General features: G+C 32.0%; 1 protein-coding gene across 1 annotated transcript; it reads right to left on the reverse strand.

Moving 5' to 3' along the window:
• Positions 1–222: 222 nt before the first annotated feature.
• On the reverse strand, positions 223–21,387 carry LOC149558519 (L-type lectin-domain containing receptor kinase IX.1-like). The gene is made up of 2 exons (XM_089830884.1): positions 21,099–21,387; positions 223–1,484 (listed from the first exon to the last, which is right to left on the reverse strand). Exons 1-2 carry the CDS (start codon positions 21,385–21,387, stop codon positions 223–225), a joined length of 1,551 nt encoding a protein of 516 aa, XP_089687010.1.
• Between the last annotated feature and the right edge of the window lie 4,097 nt (positions 21,388–25,484).

The raw sequence follows: 25,484 nt of genomic DNA on the forward strand, positions 1-25,484 counted from the left end.
GCCGCCTTCCGCAGGCAATTTCTAGTGTAACCGCCCAAAAGCTGTACACGTCAGCTTCTGGACTGGTTTTCCCTATTATGTAGCACTCTAGAGCAACATACCCCCGCGTGCCCGCCACCATGGTCGTATGGGAATCCTCCTAGTCACGTTCCATCAGTCTCGCCAAACCAAAATCACCCAACTTGGCATTGAAATCAGAATCCAACATTACGTTGCTTGCCTTCACGTCTCGATGAACGACACGCTGGTCCCACTCTTCGTGGAGATAAACAAGAGCAGAGGCAATGTCACAGGCGATACTATATCTTCGGCTCCAATCAAGCGTATCCTCTGTTCCCCAAAAATGTGTTTATCCCGATTCCCATTTGGAGAGTACTCGTAGACCAGAAGTAACTCTCCCTTTTCGTGGCACCATCCTAGAAGCCACACAAGATTACGGTGTCTCAACCTGCTGATTGTTTGAACTTCGGAGACATACTCCTTTCTTCCTTGTCTCGATCCTTGAGCTATTCTTTTCACAGCCAGCGCGTCCCCTGTGCCGGGCAGGATTCCTTTGTAAACGCTGCCGAAGCCGCCTTGTCCAAGCTTTTCTTTCTCGCAGAAATTTCTTGTCGCGGCACTGAGCTCGGCATAGGAAAAGCTTCGGGGGCCATGAGAACAGCATTCGTCTAGCTCTGGATCGCTCTCTTCCCTAGCCTTACCTTCTCTTCCCCTTTTTCTGAAATACTGCCACCAGCGAACAACTATGAAGCCACATAGGACCACAACAACGAAGAACACGCATATCAAATAAGCTTTCACAGAAAATCTGTTTGCATTGCCATTTCTAGGTAATTCACCAGGAGGTCCGACTTCCCAGGAATATTTAGAAGTAAAATTCCAAACTTTTACGGTGTGCGTCTCTGTGTACTCTCCAATGCCAGCCGAGAAGCCAATCTTGATGTACTCTGGCAGACAGTTGCTCGGATCTATTGTGTGGTTAAATAGAGGGATTTTGGGTTTAGAAGAATTATACCAGAGAAAGAAGTGCAGAACCTTTTCTACACCGTCATAATCCACCCAGGCATCCCATGTTGCGTTTGTGAGATTTTGGTCTGTAGAGCGATTGAATAGACTAGATGTATTGAGCGGAAAAATCAACTTCGAAAAAATGCTATTGACGTTGATCCCAACATGATTGTCATCAAGATCCCAATCGTTGTTGTATGTATCAAACTCCACAGCAACCATCTGATAAGATGATTGTTTAAAGCTTTCCTCATTAAACAAGCCAAGAAATCCACCATAAGCGTCCTCTGGTGGTTCCAGTTCGAATGGTGCCATGAAGAGCGCAAGTCCATCTCCATGATTATCGTATATTTCGTTGTTCAGATCAATAGTGAATTGAAAGTAAGTTGAAAAATTGGCCAGAGCCCCAGTAGACCTATTCCATAGCGGAATACGGTCAGTATAATATGCCCAGCCGGAACAGTTCTTAAGGTTCCCTGATGCTTCATTTCATGTAAGCTGCAGGGCTCCTTGATTACTCTCTTGATATGTTGCATCATTTTTCCTTTCTATACCTGTTAGAGGAGGGAAGCTAAAAGTAACGTTTCCTGCATGCGATGATAATAGGAAAAGAGCAACACAGGTTAAGAAAAGGGAGGCCCGTGTAGGGTGAGTGAATTTAGCTATCCTAATATGTGATTTAGAGGATCTCTGAGGGTAATTTGTTAGCAATTATATTTTGTAGTGCCTTTCATAGGAAGAAGGCTATTGCAATTGTTCAGCCGATTCCATTTCGAGATAGGAACGAACACATAGGCCTCTCTCTTCATTATTATCTTACAGGATTAGGACCTGCCGATTGGTTAGTCGGGATGGACCTTTGATGGCCCGCAGATTTCATCGAGCTCTTCGTGGACGTAGGGATCAGAGCCCAAGAAAACTCTTTTTGATATAAGCAACGTATAATTCTTGGTGGAAATCCTTGTGGATATTCTAACGAAGTACAAACTAATTGTAAAATAAATGGGCTTCTCGTTTGATATTCCATTTCAGTCTTTATGAAGGCAGGCGGGCATGGTGCACAAGACGGTGGATAGCATATAAGTCGAGTTGTTTCTACAAAATGTTAAATGCCTCGTTAGTTTGTTCTCTCTAGATACCTAACTAATTTTATAATTCGGCATTTCTTAGAAAACACATAGAAGTTAAGCATTTCTTGTAGTTGGTCGGATGATTCCATTTTGGCCTACCAACGATTTTGACATTATCATTCCCCCTACACAACATGCAGTGGATTCACAACAATAAAATAAGCTTCTCTAACTATGGACAAGATGGGCCAGCCAATGATAACATACAATCAGCCTACTGTGTTTAATTGTCATACAAATAAGCAAGAAGAACATCAGTGCACATCAGAAATGACCTTTTAAGTTGTTTTAGGACCATAAAATGCATTTTTTAATGTAAAAGAACATTAAATGTTTTACACATTCTTTTGAAACCTTTGGACACGAGTTTCCTACGAAAGAGCATGGTTTTTCCAGCATATGGAGCAACCATATGGGCTACTATTCTATCTCCTATTTTTTCCTATAATGGGACCCCAAATACATGGATCCAAGGGGTTTCTAGATTTCTCTATCGATATATATTAAGAGAAGAAAAGAAATCTAGCCTTTATGGATTCATCATAAATCATAATATGATCATCTATAAGGAAAGGCCTCTAACTTAAATCTTTCTCAGTTTTTCTAGAATTTAAAATTTGCCTTCTTTATTAACACATGATTATATTGTAAAACCCTCTTAGCAATATCATAATTTGACATTCTATGGAAAAATTGTCCTCATTATCAATGATTAAGTTCTTGTAATTCAATTGACATGTATTTTCTTCTCCTTTGCATAGGTTGCTAGGATCCTTTTACTTACAAGAATTCATTTCTTTTCTTTAGTTTCTTCTATGCTATTACTTTAAAAGCTTTTGTTGATCTTGATGGAGCCTACTTTTTTACAAAATTAGAGCTCCCATCTTAGCACAATGATTCAAATTATAACAAAAATTGGACATTAAACATGGAAAAAACATCAAATGTAGAAATGATTCATGAAGTTCATGATGCAGGTGCATCATAGGGACATCTTAAGAAGTCTAGGAATGGAATTGAAGATAATGCATACAGCATTGAACTTTAAATTGGATGAAATTTTACTTGTAGGTACTTGTGATAACATGTAAAATGAGGGAAGACTCGACAACAATCATGGCTATAGCGCTGTTCAAGATCGCATGGTTCTTGCAAATGTTAATGGAAGATTAGGGGCATACCAATTTAGTTGTATTAATGAGGAAGGACAAATCGAATCAGTAGGACCTCTAATGGAAATTGTAATATCATAGAAACTAGAATTACACATATTGTAAATAAATATTATTTTCTATGTGTTAAGCTTTACAGTCCCAGACAATAGGAGTATTTAACATGCTTGACTTGTAAGTATATGTGCACTCTTGTGAAGAGAAACAAGCCTGTATATGACATGTGGAGTCGAGAGGGCATGAAGAGGAAATCAAGAATAGTAGCAAAAACATATTCATAGGCTGGCAACAGTATAATAGTTCCATTTGATATTCCATTTTAGTCTTTATGAAGGATGGCGGGCATGGTGCACAAGACGGTGGATAGCATATAAGTGGAGTTGTTTCTACAAAACGTTAAATGCCTCGTTAGTTTGTTCTCTCTAGATAACTAACTGATTTTATGATTTGGCATTTCCTAGAAAAGACATAGAAGTTAAGCATTTCTTGCAGTTGGTCAGATGATCCCATTTTGGCCTACCAACGAACAGATAGGCCTCTCTGTGTTGCGTTAAATTTCATTATTGTTTTGTGACGGATAAGCCCTGGGAAATTTCTAGTCACGTTGAAACTTCGAAGAAATGCATCGAGGTCTTCGTTGACGTTGACATATCATGAAGAGCGTGCAAGAGAAATATTTTCGATGTCATCCGCTATGGAATTTTTTGTGGAATGCCTTTGGGCATTACTAAAGAAACACATTGAATACGTTGAAATTCTCAGCGGTTCTTGTTGCAATGTTCCGCAAGTTTAGTCTTTTCAAGGCGAATAGGCATGGCCCACAAAATGCTGGATATCATAAACGTCTAATTTTTCGTATAACATCGTGAGTTTTTTTTCTCTAATATTATGATCCGGAATTTCATACAAAACAAGAGCACTTAAAGGAGCTGAGGTCCCTCTCTTTTGATCAAAATATAAGATGAATCTTTTTTTTAAAGATTAGGACATTGGGTGATCACTACAACATGAAGGGGGGTTTTAAGATAATATTGGAGATAATTTTTGAGTAAATTATTGTCAATGGAGACAAAAAAAAAGTTGTGTATTGTCTTTAAGTGAGTGTCTTAGACTATTGTCTTAGAAAGACAATAAGGAACAACACTATTATTGTGTCTTAGAGATGATTTTAGTATTTTCTTTATAGAAACGTCTTTAATCTCAGTTATTTTCTTCTTGAAAATAGTTAGCGAAAAGATGGTATCAAAATAATAAGTTCTATATATATATATATATATATATATATTGCAGTGTAATTAATTAATTCATGTTAAGGCATGATGGATTTGAACCACCATCCCTTGCTTGTAATGCAGGGGCTCATCCATTGAGCTAACACCTTTTAAAATAAGGAAAAATAATAGTCTAAGGTTTTACAAATAAGAGATACAAGAAGGGAGCAAGGCAGACTGATTCAATGAGTAGGAACATTGATGATGACTTGAGACTTGCATGCGGATAAATGGTGATAGGCTTTGGTAGCTTTAGATCTTGCACTCAAGATTGCATGCTCATCACATAGATGTTGAAACAAATTAGATGGAAATTAAACTTATTTTAATTGTACACTTTAATACATGGTTTCAAATGTTGCTTAAAAGGCTAAAGCTTTTGATAGTTTAAAAAAAACTAAACTCTAATTCAAAAACCTTTACAAGAATGTTCTCTACATGTGCTAACTTGAGGCTTTGGAAATGGGTATGCACATACAAAAACAGAGAAAGATTTTAGCTACAATTGACCTCATACACACGTACACCTAATGTGGAAGTAAACACAGGCATGACAAGTATTTTTCATCACCACATATGCCAAGACTGAAAGCCTTTAAAAGTAACTAATTTATTGAATCAATTTTAGATTGTTGTCCAAGAAGACCATTAAACTAAAATTCTAAACACAAAAATACACATCAAGTAGAAGTTGAATTTTCATAGGGAAGATGATGGAAGAAAATTTTAAAGAACTTAAAAACAAGCCAAATTGAGTGTAATAAAATAGGGGAGTGCATTGGAAATTAGGTAGGCTATTTTGACCAAGAAAGAGAAGTGGGGTTGTGGGGCAATGATAGGGAGATGTGAGGAAAAAGAAAATAGTGAAGAAGGGTGCAGTAAGGGTGTAGGAAGAAAATAGCCATTATAATACAATTTTTTTGTTGCGAGTTGCATAAAATCTCACTGGATGCACAAGGCCTTCAAAGTAAGAGCAGTTTATACCGAATACTTGTTGGTTTAAGTCGAGCATTGTCATTCCTATTCGAAGGAGGATGCATCTAAATAGTTTTGACAAGCTATAAATACTAGTTTTAGGTTTTTGGATTTGTATCACAACAATAGAATCCATTCAGTTGGATAAAGTAATTTTTATCCAACCTAGTGTGTATTTAGTTCTAGAAGTTGATGTTCTAGGCATAGTAGATAGATATAGTTATTAGCATGTGATAATTGTGGTCATAAAGAGACTGCACTTTCCCATTAAGGAATTCCCACACAAAATAATGTATACCCAATTGTAGCCAGTCCATGAAAACAATTTGTAGTAAAGCATCTACTTAGATAGCTTTAGTTTAAATAATATAGAACAAAAAAAATCCATAATGAAACCTTGAAATATATTAACACCCACAACTTCAAGTTTGTGTACCTTAATAAAATCACTCTAAGTCCAACATGTTTATTGAACCTACCATGTATATTGTCTAATTCATGAGCTTGAAAACTCTAGCCATTTTCTTGAATGTAAATCAAATAGTTTACACTTTTTATTACTTTATATATCCACCCAGCTCCACAATAGTTCATCCTAAGAGATCACCCAAGAAAATCAATTCAACTAATATTTTGTTGTAGTATAATCTAAAAACATACCACATTCATTTACTTTTACCTCTAACTCATAAGAAGAGCAATAGAATGGAGAGATTGTAGACTTAAGCAAGTTACTATAAGATCATCTATGCTTTTTAGTGAAATAAAAAAATCTAGAATAGGAAGGTTGATGAGCTCCTCAAAAAAAAAAATAGAATATAATATAGCTTGCATTCATGAAGCTACTAAAAATTTACCATGATGGAAGCACAAATGAGCCTCTTGGAATAGGAAAGGTTCATGCTGCAGAACACTAGGGATGAAACTACAGTTGTTTCACTAGCAACATCTAAGCTAGGATCCTGCCTATCAATTTTATATGTAGTTCTAATAGAATCCATATTCCCTAGCCTCTACAAACATTTATGGTCATTGTAGGGATCACCGGCTTGCATAATTTAAGGCAAGTCTCGATAATGTATATACCCACTTGAGATAGAGATAGTGATTCATGACTAAAAGCATTCACACAGTTTAAACTTTATACCTAAACAAATATAGTGCTTAGGTGAGCAGTAGTCTTGAGAAGATATTTATGGCCCTTGCATATGGAAGTCTTTTCATTGGAGAGCTCACTACCATGAATCTACCAAATTCCAAATAGCTCCAAGAGAGCATTGAGCTATTTAAGTTAAAATTGGGCATAGATTATTGAGCTAGAAGAAGAGACATTCTTGGGCACTAAGGCTTGACATAACTTTGAAAGTTGGTTGACGGGGTCAATGGGGTGTGATCGAAGGATTGTGATACTTAGACACTATTTTTTCTAGATAGATCAGAATAAGCTTGGGTCAGTGCTATTTCTCATTGATTGGGAATGCCATGAGGAATATTTATCACATCTCTCCTTAAGGAATGATGGTCTCCCATGTAATGAGAAGCTCCATGGTGAAAATTGAATTATTCTATTTAAATAGAAATATATGAGAAAAGAATAGACTCACTGAAAGAAATATTGGAAGATTAAGGACTCATTGGTTTTTCCTATATTCTAAAAAAAATTAAGTGGAAAGAAAATTGAAACTTATTTGCATAAGAAATGATGGCAAGTCAAGTTCCTCCCTAAATGATCTACACAAAGTTTACTTAGACCTTGTAAAGTCTAGTTGGCAACTATTAGTATTTAAACATTAAACCAAATTTCCCCTTTTTTTATTGACGAACCACTAGTTATGAAAATAAGAGGAAAGGTCAAAGAACCATACAATGTGGTTTGAGATTTGTATCATACTTTATTCATGTGATAATTCTATAAGAGGTTCTTCTTGCAACCACCTGTACCATGTGCTTCCCCTCAACATATTAAAGCCAAGTCAAGTAATGACCAAACTTTGTGTTAAGAGTTTGTCTTACCATTGGCTTGAACAATATGGTATTCATGCTCTCAATAATGATTATGACACAAAATGTGAATGGGATATAAGTAAAATGCATAAATGTTTTGTTGATCAAATGCGACGATCTACAGTAAAATACAAGCTCACCGTGCTTAACTAACCAAGGTAGACAATTGTCTAGCATACAAATGTCTATCTAGTATGTAGAGTTAAGGCTTTCAAAATTCAGTAGTTGACCTTCCAATAAATGGTGCGAACATGCTACTACAGAATTTGTCTTCAACAAAGATTTAAACTTGGATATCCAAATAAAGAAAGCCATCATAGTAGCTAAAAATTAAAAAAACATGAAATTCAAGGAAGTAATTTCCATAGCTTCATTCAATACAACCAAAAATTTGCAAAAGAAGTAGTCATCAATAATTATATATAGTTACAAAACAATAAGAATTGATTTTAGATGGTTTGAGTGTTAAAGTCAATTTTTCCAGTTTCTCTTAGTTGATTGTATAGGTTATGCTAAGAAAACCAAGGCTATCATGCTATATTTTTTTTCAATGTATTTCTACTCCAAGTTTAGAAAATATGAATTGTTGGGTCTTAATTTAATTCCTAATCCAAGCTTGCTATTTTGGAAATGAGTGTTTGATTCCATTTTCTTTTAGAAAGTTTTCCATTGAACTTTCTTGTGTCATAACTTTGTGGACAATGTGTTGGTCTAGGTATTCTCTGTTGAAATCTCTTGTGTCATGCTTTTTTGGGCAATACATTGATCCAAGCATTCTATGCTCATTCTCCAAATCTTTCTTAGCAATTGATGTATTTTCTACCTCATCTTCAGAATTTTTTGTGTCACTTTAAGATGTCCAAACTTATAAAATAGCATATCTATGGCAATTTTTAAAATAGATATTTGACTAATAGCATAATATAAAGTAGATCTTTCTTTCTACTTGGTTTTGCTATCATTCCTCATACACAACACATAGTGGATTCACAACAATAAAATAAGCTTCTCTAACTATGGACAAGATAGGCTAGCCAATGATAACATACAATCAGCCTACTGTGTTTAACTGTCATACAAATAAGCAAAAAGAACATAAGTACGTATCAGAAATGACCTATTAAGTTGTTTTAGGACCATAAAATGATTTTTTTAATGTAAAAGATCATTAAATGTTTTACACATACTTTTGAAACCTTTGGACACGAGTTTCCTACGAAAGAGCATGGTTTTTCTAGCATATGGAGCAACCATATGCGCTACTATTCTATCTCCTATTTTTTCCTATAATTGGACCCCAAATACATGGATCCAAGGGGTTTCTAGATTTCTCTATCGATATATATTAAGAGAAGAAAAGAAATCTAGCCTTTATGGATTCATCATAAATCATAATATGATCATCTATAAGGAAAGGCCTCTAACTTAAATCTTTCTCAGTTTTTCTAGAATTAAAAATTTTCCTTCTTTATTAACAAATGATTATATTGTAAAACCCTCTTAGCAATATCATAATTTGACTTTCTATGGAAAAATTGTCCTCATTATCAATGATTAAGTTCTTGTAATTTTATGATATAATATTAAATTTCACCCAATATTGCTCACTTCGTAACATTTGACTAAATATCTTCAAACCCTCCGAACTAATATTCCACTCATCTTGCCAAACTATAATCTTGGGACACCAGATGGGAAAGTGTTTTTGATATCAAATGATATGGAATTCTTAGTGGAAATCCTCATGGATATTCTAACAAAGTACAAAACTGACATTGAAATTCATGGGCTTCTCATTTGATATTACATTTTAGTCTTTTTGAAGGCAGATAGGCATGGTGCAGAAGATGGTGGTTAGCATATAAGTCGAGTCATTTTTATAAAACATTAAATTCCTCATTAGTTTGTTGTCTCTATTTTACTTACTGATTTTATGATTTGGCATTCCCTAGAAAACACATAGAAGTTGAGCATTTCTCAATGCAGTCGGTTGGGTGATTACATTTTGACATATCAATGAACACATAGGCCTCTCCGTGTTGCGTTAAATTTCATTATTATTTTTTTACCGATAAGACCTAGGAAATTGTTAGTGATGATGAAACGTCAGGTCCAGTCGGGTCATCATCAAATAACAGTTTATTGCTGACAGTGTGAAGACACATTTAGACGTTTCTAAATATATTTCTTTGTCATTCACTCGAGCAAAAAGAAAGCCAATAATCTGTTATGACAAGAAAACCAAATGTCTTGCCTTATGCTTCATTTTTACGCATTACATGTTTTCAATTATTTGAAGTTGAACCATCACACATCAACATTATATATGGCAAGAGCCTATTTTCTTTTTTATTCAACATTGTATTGAACAATAGGTTCGATATTATAATTTCTATTCAACATTGGATTGAGTAACAGGATAATTATTATGATTTCTATTCAACATTGGATTGAGCAACAGGATCATTATTCTGAGTATGTATTTTTATGTGTTTTGATTTCTTCTATTTTTGAAACTTTTATTGTGTTTCTTTTTCTTATTTTCAAAGTTCTATAAATTCCTTATTTTTTCTTAGAAACTTTGATAGAATAGAAATTCTTCTCAATTAGAAACATTGTAGATTTGTATTTCTTCGATTTTAGAAACTTCAATTGCAGAGTTCTTTCTATTTCTTTCTCTTCATTGAAAACATTAGATTTTTAGAATTTAGATATTATAGTATTAATTCTGACTTCTTCATAAGATTATTTGAATCAATGATTATATTACTCTATCTATTATTAAAATAACATTACAAAGCTATTTTAAAATATCATTAATAATGGTAATTGTTTGCAATTTTTATAATTATATGTTTTAATTTTTAATTTTTATTAATGAGTAGTAATCTTTTTAATAGTTTTATCAATTTTAATATATAAAATTTTAGATTATACTATTTTTCATGTTATATTGTTAAAATTCATATATGCTTTCAAATTATTGATATTAGAAAACCTTTTAAATTTGTTTAGATTTATTTAGTATGTGGATTAATAATAATAATTGTTTGCAATTTTCTATAATTTTATGTTTTACAATTTTTAAAATTTATGTAAATAAATAATTTGTTCTCGAGAAATATATTAGTATAAAATTATGATTTAGTTAAATTAATATTCAAAATATTTTAACAAGAATAAAAAATGAAGTAGTAGCTGGGTTCAACGGTTTTTTTAGATTTGATCTTGTAAGATTTTAAATCTTTATATAAGTGTTGCATTCTATGAACTATCATCATCATGTTGAAGAGTAGTAGATAGATTTTAGATCAACTAATTATATAGTATGGGTCATGTGAACTATTATCATGATGTTAAATAAAAGTAGATGAGATTTATATCAATTATAGCTCCTACAAACTATTATTAAGATTTTCAACAAAAGTAGAAGAATTTTTAATCAACTAATTATATGCTATAGGTCCTATGAACTATTATTGTACTATTAAACAAAAGTAGATGGATTTGAGATTAGCTAATTATACTATTATAGGTTTTATCAACTAATACCATGATATTAAATAGTAGTAGAATAATTTAGATAAGCTCATTATACATCATGAAGCAATTTAAATCTAATACTTTAAGGAAACTCTTTAATAAAAATAGGAGTTGTTTTTTTAAGAAATAGAAAATTTATTTGAAACCAATCCATTATATAGTTTATCAAACATCCAAGTTTAGATAAATAAACATAGATACACATGTACAATTATAATTAATTTATATATTTATAATGCATGATACATTAATTTTTATTAATGAGTAGTAATCTTTTTAATAGATAGATCATTTTTAATATATAAAATTTTAGATTATACTATTTTTCATGTTATATTGATTGATCAATATTATTGTATCGTTGTTATGCATATTTTGAGAATAGACTTATGGGAAAATATTTTTTTATTGCTTGATAATAAAAGAAAGTTTAAAAGTATAGGTATTATTTAGTTATGTATTTTTAAAGAACAAAATTTATGAAAAAATAATTCTTAAAAACTTTGTTAGAATAGAAACTACATGGTCTCTACCTTGTCTTGTGATGTATGTAAGAATTAGGTCTTAGGCCTTGATATAATCTCTTGTGTCATGCTTTTTCAGGCAATACATTGATCCAAGCATTCTATGCTCATTCTCCAAATATTTCTTAGCAATTGATGTCTTTTCTACTTCATCTTCAAAAAATTTTGTGTCACTTTAAGATGTCCAAACTTATAAAATAGCATATCTATGACAATTTTTAAAATAGATATTTGACTAATAGCATAATATAAATTAGATCTTTCTTTCTACTTAGTTTTTCTATCATTCCCCCTACACAACATGCATTGGATTCATAACAATAAAATAAGCTTCTCTAACTATGGACAAGATGGGCCAGCCAATTATAACATACAATCAGCCTATTGCATTTAATTGTCATACAAATAAGTAAGAAGAACATAAGTACATATGAGAAATGACCTATTAAGTTGTTTTAGGACCATAAAATGCATTTTTTTTATGTAAAAGAACATTAAATGTTTTACACATTCTTTTGAAACCTTTGGACACGAGTTTCCTACGAAAGAGCATGGTTTTTCTAGCATATGGAGCAACCATATGGGCTACTATTCTATCTCCTATTTTTTCCTATAATGGGACCCCAAATACATGGATCCAAGAGGTTTCTAGATTTCTCTATCGATATATATATTAAGAGAAGAAAAGAAATCTAGCCTTTATGGATTCATCATAAATCATATTATGATCATCTATAAGGAAAGGCCTCTAACTTAAATCTTTCTCAGTTTTTCTAGAATTAAAAATTTTCCTTCTTTATTAACAAATGATTATATTGTAAAACCCTCTTAGCAATATCATAATTTTACTTTCTATGGAAAAATTGTCCTCATTATCAATGATTACGTTCTTGTAATTCAATTGACATGTATTTTCTTCTCCTTTGCACAGGTTGCTAGGATCCTTTTACTCACAAGAATTCATTTCTTTTCTTTAGTTTCTTCTATGCTATTACTTTAAAAGCTTTTGTTCATCTTGATGGAGCCTACTTTTTTACCAAATTAGAGCTCCCATCTTAGCACAATGATTCAATAACAAAAATTGGACATTAAGCATGGAAAAAGCATCAAATGTAGAAATTATTCATGAAGTTCATGATGCAGGTGCATCATAGGGACATCTTAAGAAATCTAGGAATGAAATTGAAGATAATGCATACAGCATTGAACTTTAAATTGGATGAAATTTTACTTTTAGGTACTTGTGATAACATGTAAAATGAGTTAAGACTTGACAACAATCATGGCTATAGTGTTGTTCAAGATCGCATGGTTCTTGCAAATGTTAATGGAAGCTTAGGGGCATACCAATTTAGTTGTATTAATCAAGAAGGACAAATGGAATTAGTAGGACCTCTAATGGAAATTGTAATATCATAGAAACTAGAATTACACATATTGTAAATAAATTTTTTTTTTTCTATGTGTTAAGCTTTACAGTCTCAGACAATAGGAGTATTTAACATGCTTGACTTGTAAGTATATGTGCACTCTTGTGAAGAGAAACAAGCCTGTATATGACATGTGGAGTTAAGAGGGCATGAAGAGGAAATCAAGAATAGTAGAAAAAACATATTCATAGGCTGGCAATAGTATAATAGTTCCAATAATGTAATGCTCTATATGCAATGATTTCATAAAACATATCAATTAATAAAAGGATAGCTCCATTGATGTCTAACACCTACAAAACTCAGAAGCCCATGCCAATAGCAGAGTTATATCTTTGTCAAACATACAAGCTCCCATCTACACCTTTACTTTGAATGTCTTAGACTAAATTATTATATCTTTTCTCATTTAGCTTTGGATGTAGCAGTATAATAGTTCCAGTGTCATGCTCTATATGAAATGATTTCATAAAAAATATCAATTGAGAAAAGGACAACTCCATTGATGTCTACCAGCTACAACACTCAAAAGCCCATGCCAATAACAAAGTTATATCTTTGTCAAACATACAAGCTCAATTATTATTTCTTTACTCAGCTTAGGACATAAATATTTAATTTAAACCAGACTAATCTAAGTCCTATAAGGATTATTAAAATTATCTACATTTATTTATCCAAATTACAAAAATTATCAATAATTAGAAATAATTTACCAATAAATAATTTTAAAAAAATTAAACATTTAATGACAAATGAAAATCTGTTTTTTATTTTATTTTGAGGCAATATAAGACAAGAGGAAACATATTTTTTAGTTTGTTTGTTGTTCCATTTGTAATTTAAGGTCCCCAATGCTACTTTTATCCCTTACCATTGTAAGAATAGGGCCCCAAAATGTGAGAAATTATGAATCTGCAAACAAAAAGGTACTCATTGAGCGTGTTGAGAAAATCTCAACATGCATGCAAAAAATTTTGATAGAGGGTTGATGTTGGAAAATATTTATTGGCAAAATGCACAAAATCGAATTATAATAGACTCAAAATTTGCCATGTTTGTAAATATTTTGATGTTTTATACTAGGAAAAAAATAATTAAAAAGCAAATCTTAAGCAATTCCAAATCGAAATCCATGCAAAGACCTAAGCATGTATATAATTTTTTCAAATGCTAAAATGAGCGACAAAATATATTGCATTGTTTTCAAAAATATTATCATCATATGAGCATTTATTTACACTTCAAGAGACTACTTGATGGATTGCAAGATTTGGCGTAAGATATATAGGGATTTCTTTGTAGAGTAAATCATTACTAGAGCCATGCAAAAAATACCAAAAATCTAATGAGTTGAGAGAATTTACATCGATTTAATTTATTTTTTATTTAGTTCAATGGGTTTGAAAAACTATAAGAAACTGGCATGGTTACCAAATAGGATACTAAGAAAAATTAAAAGTGAAACACCAAAAACCTCAATCAAAAAGATGGTAGAATAGTTTTTCCTACAATATGCAGAGTTATTAATTTCAAAGACCAAGAATTCTATTTCTTCTAATGAGGGATGGATTCATGTTGAATCACTACTCATGAAACATGGGTCTATAGGTTTGACTCAAAAACTACACAGTTAAATCTTGATAGCAATATCACACATCAATAAAATTTCTCCTATAGTATGTAGTGCATACATATTTTTAATTTCATTTTTATTAATTATTCTTATTTTCTCATTAGTCCGTATGCATTTTGCTAGGGGTTTTATATTTTATCTATTAAGAATTTTAAAAGAAAACTATTCCAACCAATGAACAAATGAAAATTTAAAATTATTAAGACATTGTAATGTTTTTTTATTGCCCATGCTAGAGTGGACTGGAACGATAAAATAGACAACTGAAATGCAAGGACAATGTAAGATTACTTAATACTTTTTAAATATGACATTTAATACTATAGTTACAACTGTCGTGGGTGAATGCCTTTCCATTTATAGTTCCAGATTGTTCCTAAATTTCTCGTGAATTGTTGTAGACCTCTTGGATCTATTCTAGAGTCTACGATGATTTTTAAGTTCCCTACAAACAAAAGTGAAAATTGATTTGATATTTGTTTTTCCTTTTGGGGTCACTATCAAAAGTTATCTGTAATTTTTTGTTGTCATCAAATTTTTGAGTTTTTGACAAATTATTGAAATATAATTTTGTAGGTAAATTTGTGCAAAGTTTTCTCCCACTTCCACATTGAGATTGTGTGTTAAGTTGTACAAATATTAGGTTTGTTAAGGATATCTATTGTAGTAGAGCTTAAATTTGGTATGATTTCCCCCATTTCGTAGTGCAGTCTTTAGATTTTATGATAAAGGAGAGGTGATTGCATTGGTTTTTCTATGATTAGAATTCTTAAGTCATTGGTTTCTATTATTTAAATTTGAAAAATGAAGATTTTGTTATTCTATTTGTGGTGGCTATTTCTTTCATGCCACTCCAAAATTATTCAACCATCAGGATAACTGTTACATGATGTTGTAATTTTCCATTTATTTAAACTCTTTTTTCTATTATTGTTTGTCTCAGTGTCTACAGGTTTGGTGATGTATAGGGTATTTTTTTGGTGGTAGGCAAGTTTATATATATTGTGATTTCTCCATTAAAAAATTTCTCATCTTTTCAAATATATTGCACTATATCATATTTGTGAGCTAGAGAAAGATTTTAGATTTGTAATAATAGAGTAAGGATGAATGTATTAGAAGAGTTGATTAAGTGCATAGGTATATGCAACGACCGATGGAGGATTCACTACCTAGTTGGAACATCATGGAGTTTAACATTAACCATCCAATGTGGAGTGCATCATCTAGAATTCGTCATATAACTTAAAAGGTGTGATACAGTGACAATCATTCTTTGTTATTTGTATTTGGATATCTCGCATGGAAGAGAAAATACTCTAGACCAATATGGTGCTCTTGATATTTTAATGCTAATCTTGTTTACTCCTTTAACATTTAAAACACATACGATACACATATAATACTGAGCACCTCGTCCTTATATGATATAATATAAAATTTCACCCAATATTGTTCACTTCGCAACATTTGACTAAATATCTTTAAACCCTCCCAACTAATATTCCACTCATCTTGCCAAACAGTAATCTTGGGACACCAGATGGGAAGGTATTTTTGATATCAAGCAATATGGAATTCTTAGTGGAAATCCTTGTGGATATTCTAACAAAGTACAAAACTGACGTTGAAATTCATGGGCTTCTTGTTTGATATTACATTTCAGTCTTTTTGAAGGCAGATAGGCATGGTATAGAAGATGGTGGTTAGTATATAAGTCGAGTCATTTTTATAAAACGTTAAATTCCTTGTTAGTTTTTTGTCTCTATTTTACATACTGATTTTATGATTCGGCATTCCCTAGAAAACACATAGAAGTTGAGCATTTCTTAATGTAGTCGGTCAGGTGATTACATTTTGACATAACAACAAACACATAGGCCTCTTTCTGTTGCGTTAAATTTCATTATTGTTTTGTTATCGATAAGACCTAGGAAATTGTTAGTGATGATGAAACCTCGACGACACATAGGTTCCATCAAGGTCTTGGTTGAGATACGAAGAGTGTGCAAGAGAAATATTTTCGATGTCATCCGCTACAAAATTTATCATGGAATGCCTTTGGCCATTACGAACGAAAAACATCGAACAGGTTGAAATGTTGAACAGGTTGTCATCAAATTTGTGAGTTTTTGACAGATTATTGAAATACAATTTTGTAGATAAATTTGTGCAAGGTTTTCTCCCACTTCCACATTGAGATTGTGTGTTAAGTTGTACAAATATTAGGTTTGTTAAGGATATCTACTGTAGTAGAGCTTAACTCTGGTATGATTTCCCCCATTTCATAGTGCATTCTTTAGATTTTATGATAAAGGAGAGGTGATTGCATTGGTTTTTCTATGATTAGAATTCTTAAGTCATTGGGTTCTATTATTTAAATTTGAAAAATGAAGATTTTGTTATTCTATTTGTGGTGGCTATTTCTTTCATGCCACTCCAAAATTATTCAACCATCAGGATAACTGTTACATGATTGTGTAATTTTCCATTTATTTAAACTCTTTTTTCTGTTATTGTTTGTCTCAGTGTCTACAGGTTTGGTGATGTATAGGGTTTTTTTTTTTGGTGGTAGGCAAGTTTATATATATTTTTATTTCTCCATTTAAAAATTTCTTATCTTTTCAAATGTATTGCACTGTATCATATTTGTGAGCTAGAGAAAGATTTTAGATTTGTAATAATAGAGTAAGGATGAATGTATTCGAAGAGTTGATTAAGTGCATAGGTATATGAAATGACCGATGGAGGATTCACTACCTAGTTGGAACATCATGGAGTTTAACATTAACCATCCAATGTGGAGTGCATCATCTAGAATTCGTCATACAACTTAAAAGGTGTGATACAGTGACAATCACTCTTTGTTATTTGTATTTGGATATCTCGCATGGAAGAGAAAATACTCTAGACCAATATTGTGCTCTTGATATTTTAATGCTAATCTTGTTTACTCTTTTAACATTTAAAACACTTATGATACACATATAATACTGAGCACCTCGTCCTTATATGATATAATATAAAATTTCACCCGATATTACTCACTTTGCAACATTTGACTAAATATATTTAAACCCTCCCAACTAATATTCCACTCATCTTGCCAAACTGTAATCTTGGCACACCAGATGGGAAAGTGTTTTTGATATCATGCGATATGGCATTCTTAGTTGAAATCCTCGTGGATATTCTAACAAAGTAAAAAACTAATGTTGAAATTCATGGGCTTCTTGTTTGATATTAAATTTCAGTCTTTTTGAAGGTAGACAGGCATGGTGCAGAAGATGGTGGTTAGCATATAAGTCGAGTCATTTTTATAAAATGTTAAATTCCTCGTTAGTTTGTTGTCTCTATTTTACTTACTGATTTTATGGTTTGGAATTCCCTAGAAAACACATAGAAGTTGAGCATTTCTTAATGCGGTCGGTCGGGTGATTACATTTTGACATACCAACGAACACATAGGCCTCTCCGTGTTGCGTTAAATTTGAATATTGTTTTTTTACTGATAAGACCTAGGAAATTGTTAGTGATGATGAAACTTCGACGACACGCAAGTTCCATCAAGGTCTTGGTTGAGATATGAAGAGCGTGCAAGAGAAATATTTTCGATGTCATCCGCTATGGAATTTGTCGTGGAATGCCTTTGGCCATTATGAATGAAAAACATCGAACAGGTGTAAACTCTCGGAGCTTCTTGTTGTGACGTTCCACTAGTTCAGTGTTTTTCGAGGCAAATAGACATGGTCCACAAATGCCGGATATCATAGACATCCATTTTTTCGTATAGTATTTTAATGCCTCGTCAGTTTATTTTCTCTAATAGGCATTAATTAACTCGAGAGGCTTCTACAATGGGAGCAGATTTTGTTGTAAACAATCTAATATTTTGAAAAAATTTGACAGGTAGTTGAACAATTATACCACATCCTTTATTGAAATTCAATTCGAACTTGACCAGCAATGCTTAACATTGACGCTTCCTATTCCCTCATTAACCACACTGTATTTTTGGTTCGAACACTTTGATATTTCCAAACACTAAACACGCGTCCTGCGAGTCCATAATTGCAAACGTTAGGTCCAGTAAGGTTGTCATCAAATAACAGTTTATTACTGACAGTGTGAAGACACATTTAGACGTTTCTAAATATATTTCTTCATCATTCACTCGAGCAAGAAGAAAGCCAATAATCTGTTATGACAAGAAAACCAAATGTCTTGCCTTATGCTCCATTTTTACACATTACATGTTTTCAATTCTTTGAAGTTGAACCATCACACATCAACATTATATATGGCAATAGCCTATTTTCTTTTTTATTCGACATTGTATTGAACAACAGGATCGATATTTTGATTTCTATTCAACATTGGATTGAGTAATAGGATCAATATTATGATTTCTATTCAACATTGGATTGAGCAACAGCATCATTATTCTGAGTATGTATGTTTATGTGTTTTGATTTCTTCTATTTTTGAAACTTTTATTGTGTTGCTTTTTCTTATTTTCAAAGCTCTATAATTTCCTTAATTTTTCTTAGAAACTTTGATAGAATAGAAATTCTTCTCAGTTAGAAACATTGTAGATTTGTATTTCTTCCATTTTAGAAACTTTTATTGTGTAGTTTTTTCCTATTTTGAAATCTGCATAGTTTCCTTAAGTTTTCTTAGAAACTTTGTTATATTAGAAATTCTACCCAATTGCAGATTTCTTTCTATTTCTTTCTCTTCATTCAAAACATTAGATTTTTAGAATTTAGATATTATAGTATTAATTAATCTGACTTCTTCATTAGATTATTTGAATCAATGATTATATTCCTCTATCTATTATTAAAATAACATTACAAAGCTATTATAAAATAACATTAATAATGGTAATTGTTTGCAATTTTTATAATTATATGTTTTAATTTTTAATTTTTATTAATGAGTAGTAATCTTTTTAATAGATAGATCAATTTTAATATATAAAATTTTAGATTATACAATTTTTCATGTTATATTGTTAAAATTTAGATATGCTCTCAAATTATTGATATTAGAAAACCTTTTAAATTTGTTTAGATTTGTTTACTATGTGGATTAATAATGATTGTTTGCAATTTTTTATAATTATATGTTTTACAATTTTTTAAATTTATTTAAATAAATAATTTATTCTTGAGAAATATATTAGTCTAAAATTATGATATAGTTAAATTAATATTCAAAATATTTTAACAAGAATAAAAAATGTAGTAGTAGATGTGTTAGAAGTTGTAATCTTTCCTTGGTGTGTTTATAAACCAAGGTTAGACCTCCTTTCTTTATTGTTATAATATATTAGGATATAAGCCAAGGTATCCTAATATATTTCTTTTTTGTCCTTTGTCCACTACATCTTATTTTGTCATCTAGTGGAATATGTGAGGACAAATATTTATTGTAATTTGTAGTTTAGATTATTCCTCCTTAAGAGGAATCTCACACTTGGCCTCACACACTTATGAATGGCCGCATTCATAGACATGGGAGTTACATTCTAACTCCTCTCTCTGATCTCTATTTAAGAGATGACCCTCCTCTCTCATTTCTAATGAGGTTTCTTCCTCTTCTTAATTATTGTATGAGCGATTGCTCTCTCTCTCTCTCTCTCTCTCTCTCTCTCTCTCTCTCTCTCTCTCTCTCTCTCTCTCTCTCTCTCTCTCTTCTTAGGCTTTCCATGCCTCATTCATAATGTCACAAGGGGTTTTCTTTGCTTTCCCCTTTCCAAATATCTTGTCTCATGGCATTGGATCTTGAAGCTTTCTCTCTCCTATCTTATGGTAATATCTTTTCATGCATTAACTCACTTAAATTCTTTCCTGATTTTTGCTTATTTCTATATTTCTTTTTCCATTTCTAACATGGTATCAAAGCAGTTTAATCTTTGTTTTGAGTGTTTGCATAAAGGTAGGATTCTCAGAGACTCTTGAGAGAGATTTCACTAATTTCTTCTTTAATCTTTTTAAGATGGAATAAATTAAATTTTTTTTGGATTTGGCTGGTTTACCGCCAAACCTCATTAACTTTTGTTTGTTCTAATTTGTGCAGGTTCTGATATATTGTTGATAAAAAAAAAAAAAAAATTGTTCTTCTTTTAACAAGTAGCATTTATAATTCTTATTTTAAATAGTATTTTTTATTATATAGTGTGCATTTTTTTTTTAAATTAAAATTTATTATTTCTATAATTTTTTTTTGTATATATTTTACTATGAGGATGGCATTTGTGGTTTCAGTACATTGGAGGTCATATTTCTTTTTCCATTTCTAACATAAAGAAATGGAAATAGAAATCCTTATCTGGACATATTATGAAAATTTTTGTGGTCATTTTTCAGATTCTTCTCAGCATGTGTTTAGAGGGTACACCCAAGACTGCTCGGCATATTCTTGTCCATGTAATCTTCATTCCACTTTTCCTTGTCCAAGGTGTGGCTGTCCTATTTTCTTTGTCATCTTTTGTGGGTTCAACAGCAAGCTCCACAACCTTCTCCACGTCTTCCTTAGTCTGTTCCATGGCTGTGACCATGGGCTCTTCCTTCAACTCTATTTTTATGGCAGTGGTAGGTTCCTCCGCCTTGACCGCCTGCTTCGGCTTCGCCGTAGCCTTTTTTGGAGCCGGTGAAGCTGTGTTCTTCTTTGCTGCACGAGGTGGCATGGCTGCTATTTTCTTCTTTCTTCCTTCCGTATCCACTCAGGATTTTGGTTGTCTTGATAGGGTTTTTAGGGGTTTCGCCTGATTCTTCATCTTGATTTTCTTCTATGTCATCCACATTACCATCTATGTTTTCTGTCTCTTCTTTTCTAGACTCTTTCATATCCTCTTCGTGTTCACGTGTCATGAACGGTGTAACCAAGCGAATAGAATTGGGATTTCTTTTTAGTTGAGTGTGAACGGATTTTAAGCATTTGGGCATCAGATTCTCAACTTACAAGCTTCGTCGCTCATTTCTCTAGGCTTCCTTCGAAGTGGGGTTTTTTTTGTTCTTTGAGGTTTCTCAGGCTTCCTTGCAATCGGGTTTTTGGCAAATCCACAAGGGACTATAAGTGGTATTTGGATCCTTTTGTGCTCTCTATTGAGCTTTTGAATCAGAGAGCCTAGAAATTAGGTTTAGTTTTATTTTTTGGGTTTTCTGGCCTTCAACTGCAGGAGCAAACTAAATGTAAGTTTGGATTGATTCTTGGAAGGAAAAGATGGTTTTTGGATTTGATCGACTGTAGTTTGTGGTCGAATTTATGGGCTTTTGTTTCTCTGTTTGGTTGTTTCATTGAATAACTTTTTGTTTCTTGAAATTTTTGGGCTACATAGATATTTTGATTTTGACATCATCCAATTTGGCCTTAAGACGGTCTGACTGTTCTGGTGCACAATCAGGTTTCTATTTTTGGTACTTTTTTCTTTTGCAATTTCGACTCTTGGATTTGACAGTCTTTATTCTTGTCTTTGCTTCTGGGAATATTTCAGTGGGAAGGGAATTTTTATTTTGTCGCCCTCCCAATTGGCTAGACAGGTTGTTTTCTTTAAATAGATTGACCATTTTGGTCTATTATTGGAGTTATAGAAGAAGCCTTAACATTGATGAGTTTGAGACAGACCACCGGGAAATTTGGTATTTAGTTTGGTTCAACAATTCAATTTCTATCCATTACTTGAGTTTCAGAAGAAATCTGCCCATATTATTGATTATGAAACAGCCCTCCGAGAAAGTCAGTTTTTTGGTTTTGGTCTAGTATCTTGTTCTTGTTGTTCTATCTGTTTCTCGAGTTTCAGTACAACTGTGCAAACATTATTGAGTTTGAAACGGACACCGTGAAAGTTGGTGTTTGGTTTTGGTTTAGGTTGAACAACTATTTTCTTGTTTAGGTAGCTTGATGGCTTGATTGAAAGGTTTTTGGTCTCTCTTTCTTCTGCTACCCTTATTGCCATGATGAAAAGAATCTAAAATTATGTGGTTTTTAGTTTTAAAAAAAAGGAGAAGTTTAAGGATTTTTTTTTTAAAGAATTTTTCTTAGTATTAAAACTAATTAAAGTTTTATTATCATTTTTACATAAAAAGTTAAGAGTTTTTATGTTTTTTTTAAATAAATAAATAAATATCCTCATTTATAATTCCTTTTCTTGCCATAATCTAGGAGGATTCGGCCCATCCTTAATATCTTCTCACTTGTGTTCACCCTACATGGAGATTTTAACTAATATCTAATAATTTATGCTTATTGCTCTTTCAAATACTTCTTTTTATTTCAATTTATTCAGGTTTATGAGTAATCTTACACTATTGCCTTACTTATTTAATGATTTGATTTTACTATGTTCTAATGATCTATCTGCACATGGTTGCAGTTTTATGCTTTTATAGTATCTCTTTATGCTCATAGTAGCATTTCATGGTTTAATACCATTCTTTTATAATATATATTTTTTCTAAGTTGCATCGGGAGCCAATTTTTTAAGGTTAACTATGGTGGACCTGAGAGTTTTAAACTGACTCATAATTGCCTTATCTGGCCCGTGGAGTATCCCTCCAACCTATAATTGGTGTACACTTACTTCAGTGGAGTTTCCCCCCATTTGTTCCACTTTGTTCCTCAATGCGAGGATGATATTTTATGGGGATTTCCCATTTCAATCTCTTTGTCTCCTTGGTGTATGCTCCTAGTTGTGATTTATTCATGGTATGACTTCCTACATCTTGCTCATTTTTTAGTGTATAGGTGACGAGGCTACCATATCTTGGAGCACTCCAATACTGGAGACTTTATTTGAGAAGTTGTTTTGACCCATGCTGATTTTTTCCTCGTGGAAATGATGTTACTTGTCCATGATGGATTTCTTATTTGAAGGCAATATGTTGTTACTCCTCATAAACCCTTCCTTTGGTCCACATCGGCAATAATTCTTAGAAAAGCTGTAACTTGAATTATTTGGTGCTTGAGCCACATGTTCTACTTATTTATTATTGTCTCTCTTATATTTCTTTGATAAATATACAATGTGATAATGTTCTGCATACTTTATTGCCTAGATCGTGGGTCATGTAGGTGATCGAGTCCTAACCCATTCACTTGTAGTGGGATGACTCATTAATGGACTGTCTATATCCATGTGATTGATGCAATGTTGATGCAGGTTTCATTAGTTGGCCTTGTCTATGGTCATTTGTGCATTAGTATGTTCTTTTCATGAGAGATTTATTGCATCTATTATGATCATTTTGAGCTTACGACTTATTTTTAGATATCATGTTAACTCCATTGCATGTTGGTGAACATATTTATTTATTCTCATCTCTCTTTATTCTCCTTGATTAAATTATTATAACTTCATTTTTTTTTACTAACTTGTCCATTCAATGTAATTCTACTTGTGGATAGTTGTCTTGTCTTTTGCTTTTTTTTAGGTGATCCATTAAGGAACCTTCTCGATTTTTCACATAAGAAGATGTGTCTATGCTTCCACTTGATCAAATTAAAAGGACTCATGTACTTCTCTTGGATTTGCAAATGTACCATATGGCTTGAAGACAATCAAATTACTTCATATTAAAGATTAAGTTACAGATTTTTGTAAATTATGGGTTTAATACCCCTTGATATAATTACCCCAAGTAAAGATTAAAGGGGGGTGTTAGAAGTTGTAAGCTTTCCTTGGTGTGTTTATAAACCAAGGTTAGACCTCCTTTCTTTATTGTTATAATATATTAGGATATAAGCCAAGGTATCCTAATATATTTCTTTTTTGTCCTTTTTCCACTACATCTTATTTTGTCATCTAGTGGAATATGTGAGGAAAAATATTTATTGTAATTTGTAATTTAGATTATTCCTTCTTAAGAGGAATCTCACACTTGGCCTCACACACTTATGAATGGTGGCATTCATAGACATGGGTGTTACATTCTAACTCCTCTCTCTGATCTCTATTTAAGAGATGACCCTCCTCTCTCATTTCTAAGGAGGTTTCTTCCTCTTCTTAATTATTGTATGAGCAATTGCTCTCTCTCTCTCTCTCTTCTTAGGCTTTCCATGCCTCATTCATAATGTCACGAGGGGTTTTCTTTGCTTTCCCCTTTCCAAATATCTTGTCTCATGGTGTTGGATCTTGAAGCTTTCTCTCTCCTATCTTATGGTAATATCTTTTCATGCATTAAATCACTTACATTCTTTCCTGATTTTTAGTTATTTCCATATGTCTTTTTCCATTTCTAACAAGATGGGTTCAACGTTGTTTTTAGATTCAATCTTGTAAGATTTTAAATATTTATATAAGTGTTGCATTCTATGAACTATCATCATCATGTTGAAGAGTAGTAGATAGATTTTAGATCAACTAATTATATAGTATGGGTCATGTGAACTATTATCATGATGTTAAATAAAAGTAGATGAAATTTATATCAATTATAGCTCCTACAAACTATTATTAAGATTTTCAACAAAAGTAGAATAATTTTTAATCAACTAATTATATGCTATAGGTCCTATGAACTATTATTGTACTATTAAATAAAAGTAGATGGATTTGAGATTAGCTAATTATACTATTATAGGTTTTATCAACTACTATCATGATATTAAATAGTAGTAGAATAATTTAGATAAGCTCATTATACATCATGAAGCAATTTAAATCTAATACTTTAAGGAAACTCTTAAATAAAAATAGGAGTTCTTTTTTTAAGAAATAGAAAATTGATTTGAAACCAATCCATTATATAGTTTATCAAACATCCAAGTTTAGATAAATAAACATAG

Source organism: Cupressus sempervirens, chromosome 5 (genome assembly GCF_028749045.1).
Source record: "Cupressus sempervirens isolate cs-2001-9-10 chromosome 5, ASM2874904v1, whole genome shotgun sequence".
NCBI classification, from domain to species: domain Eukaryota; kingdom Viridiplantae; phylum Streptophyta; class Pinopsida; order Cupressales; family Cupressaceae; genus Cupressus; species Cupressus sempervirens.

What these genes read in the sequence shown, in the direction of transcription:
- LOC149558519 (XM_089830884.1), bottom strand. Translation starts at nt 21,387, where the DNA reads ATGCCACCTCGTGCAGCAAAGAAGAACACAGCTTCACCGGCTCCAAAA. An exon ending in AATATGCCGAGCAGTCTTGG is followed by an intron (nt 1,485 to 21,098) that starts GTGTACCCTCTA and finishes ATGAAGCATCAG; the next exon opens with GGAACCTTAAGAACTGTTCC.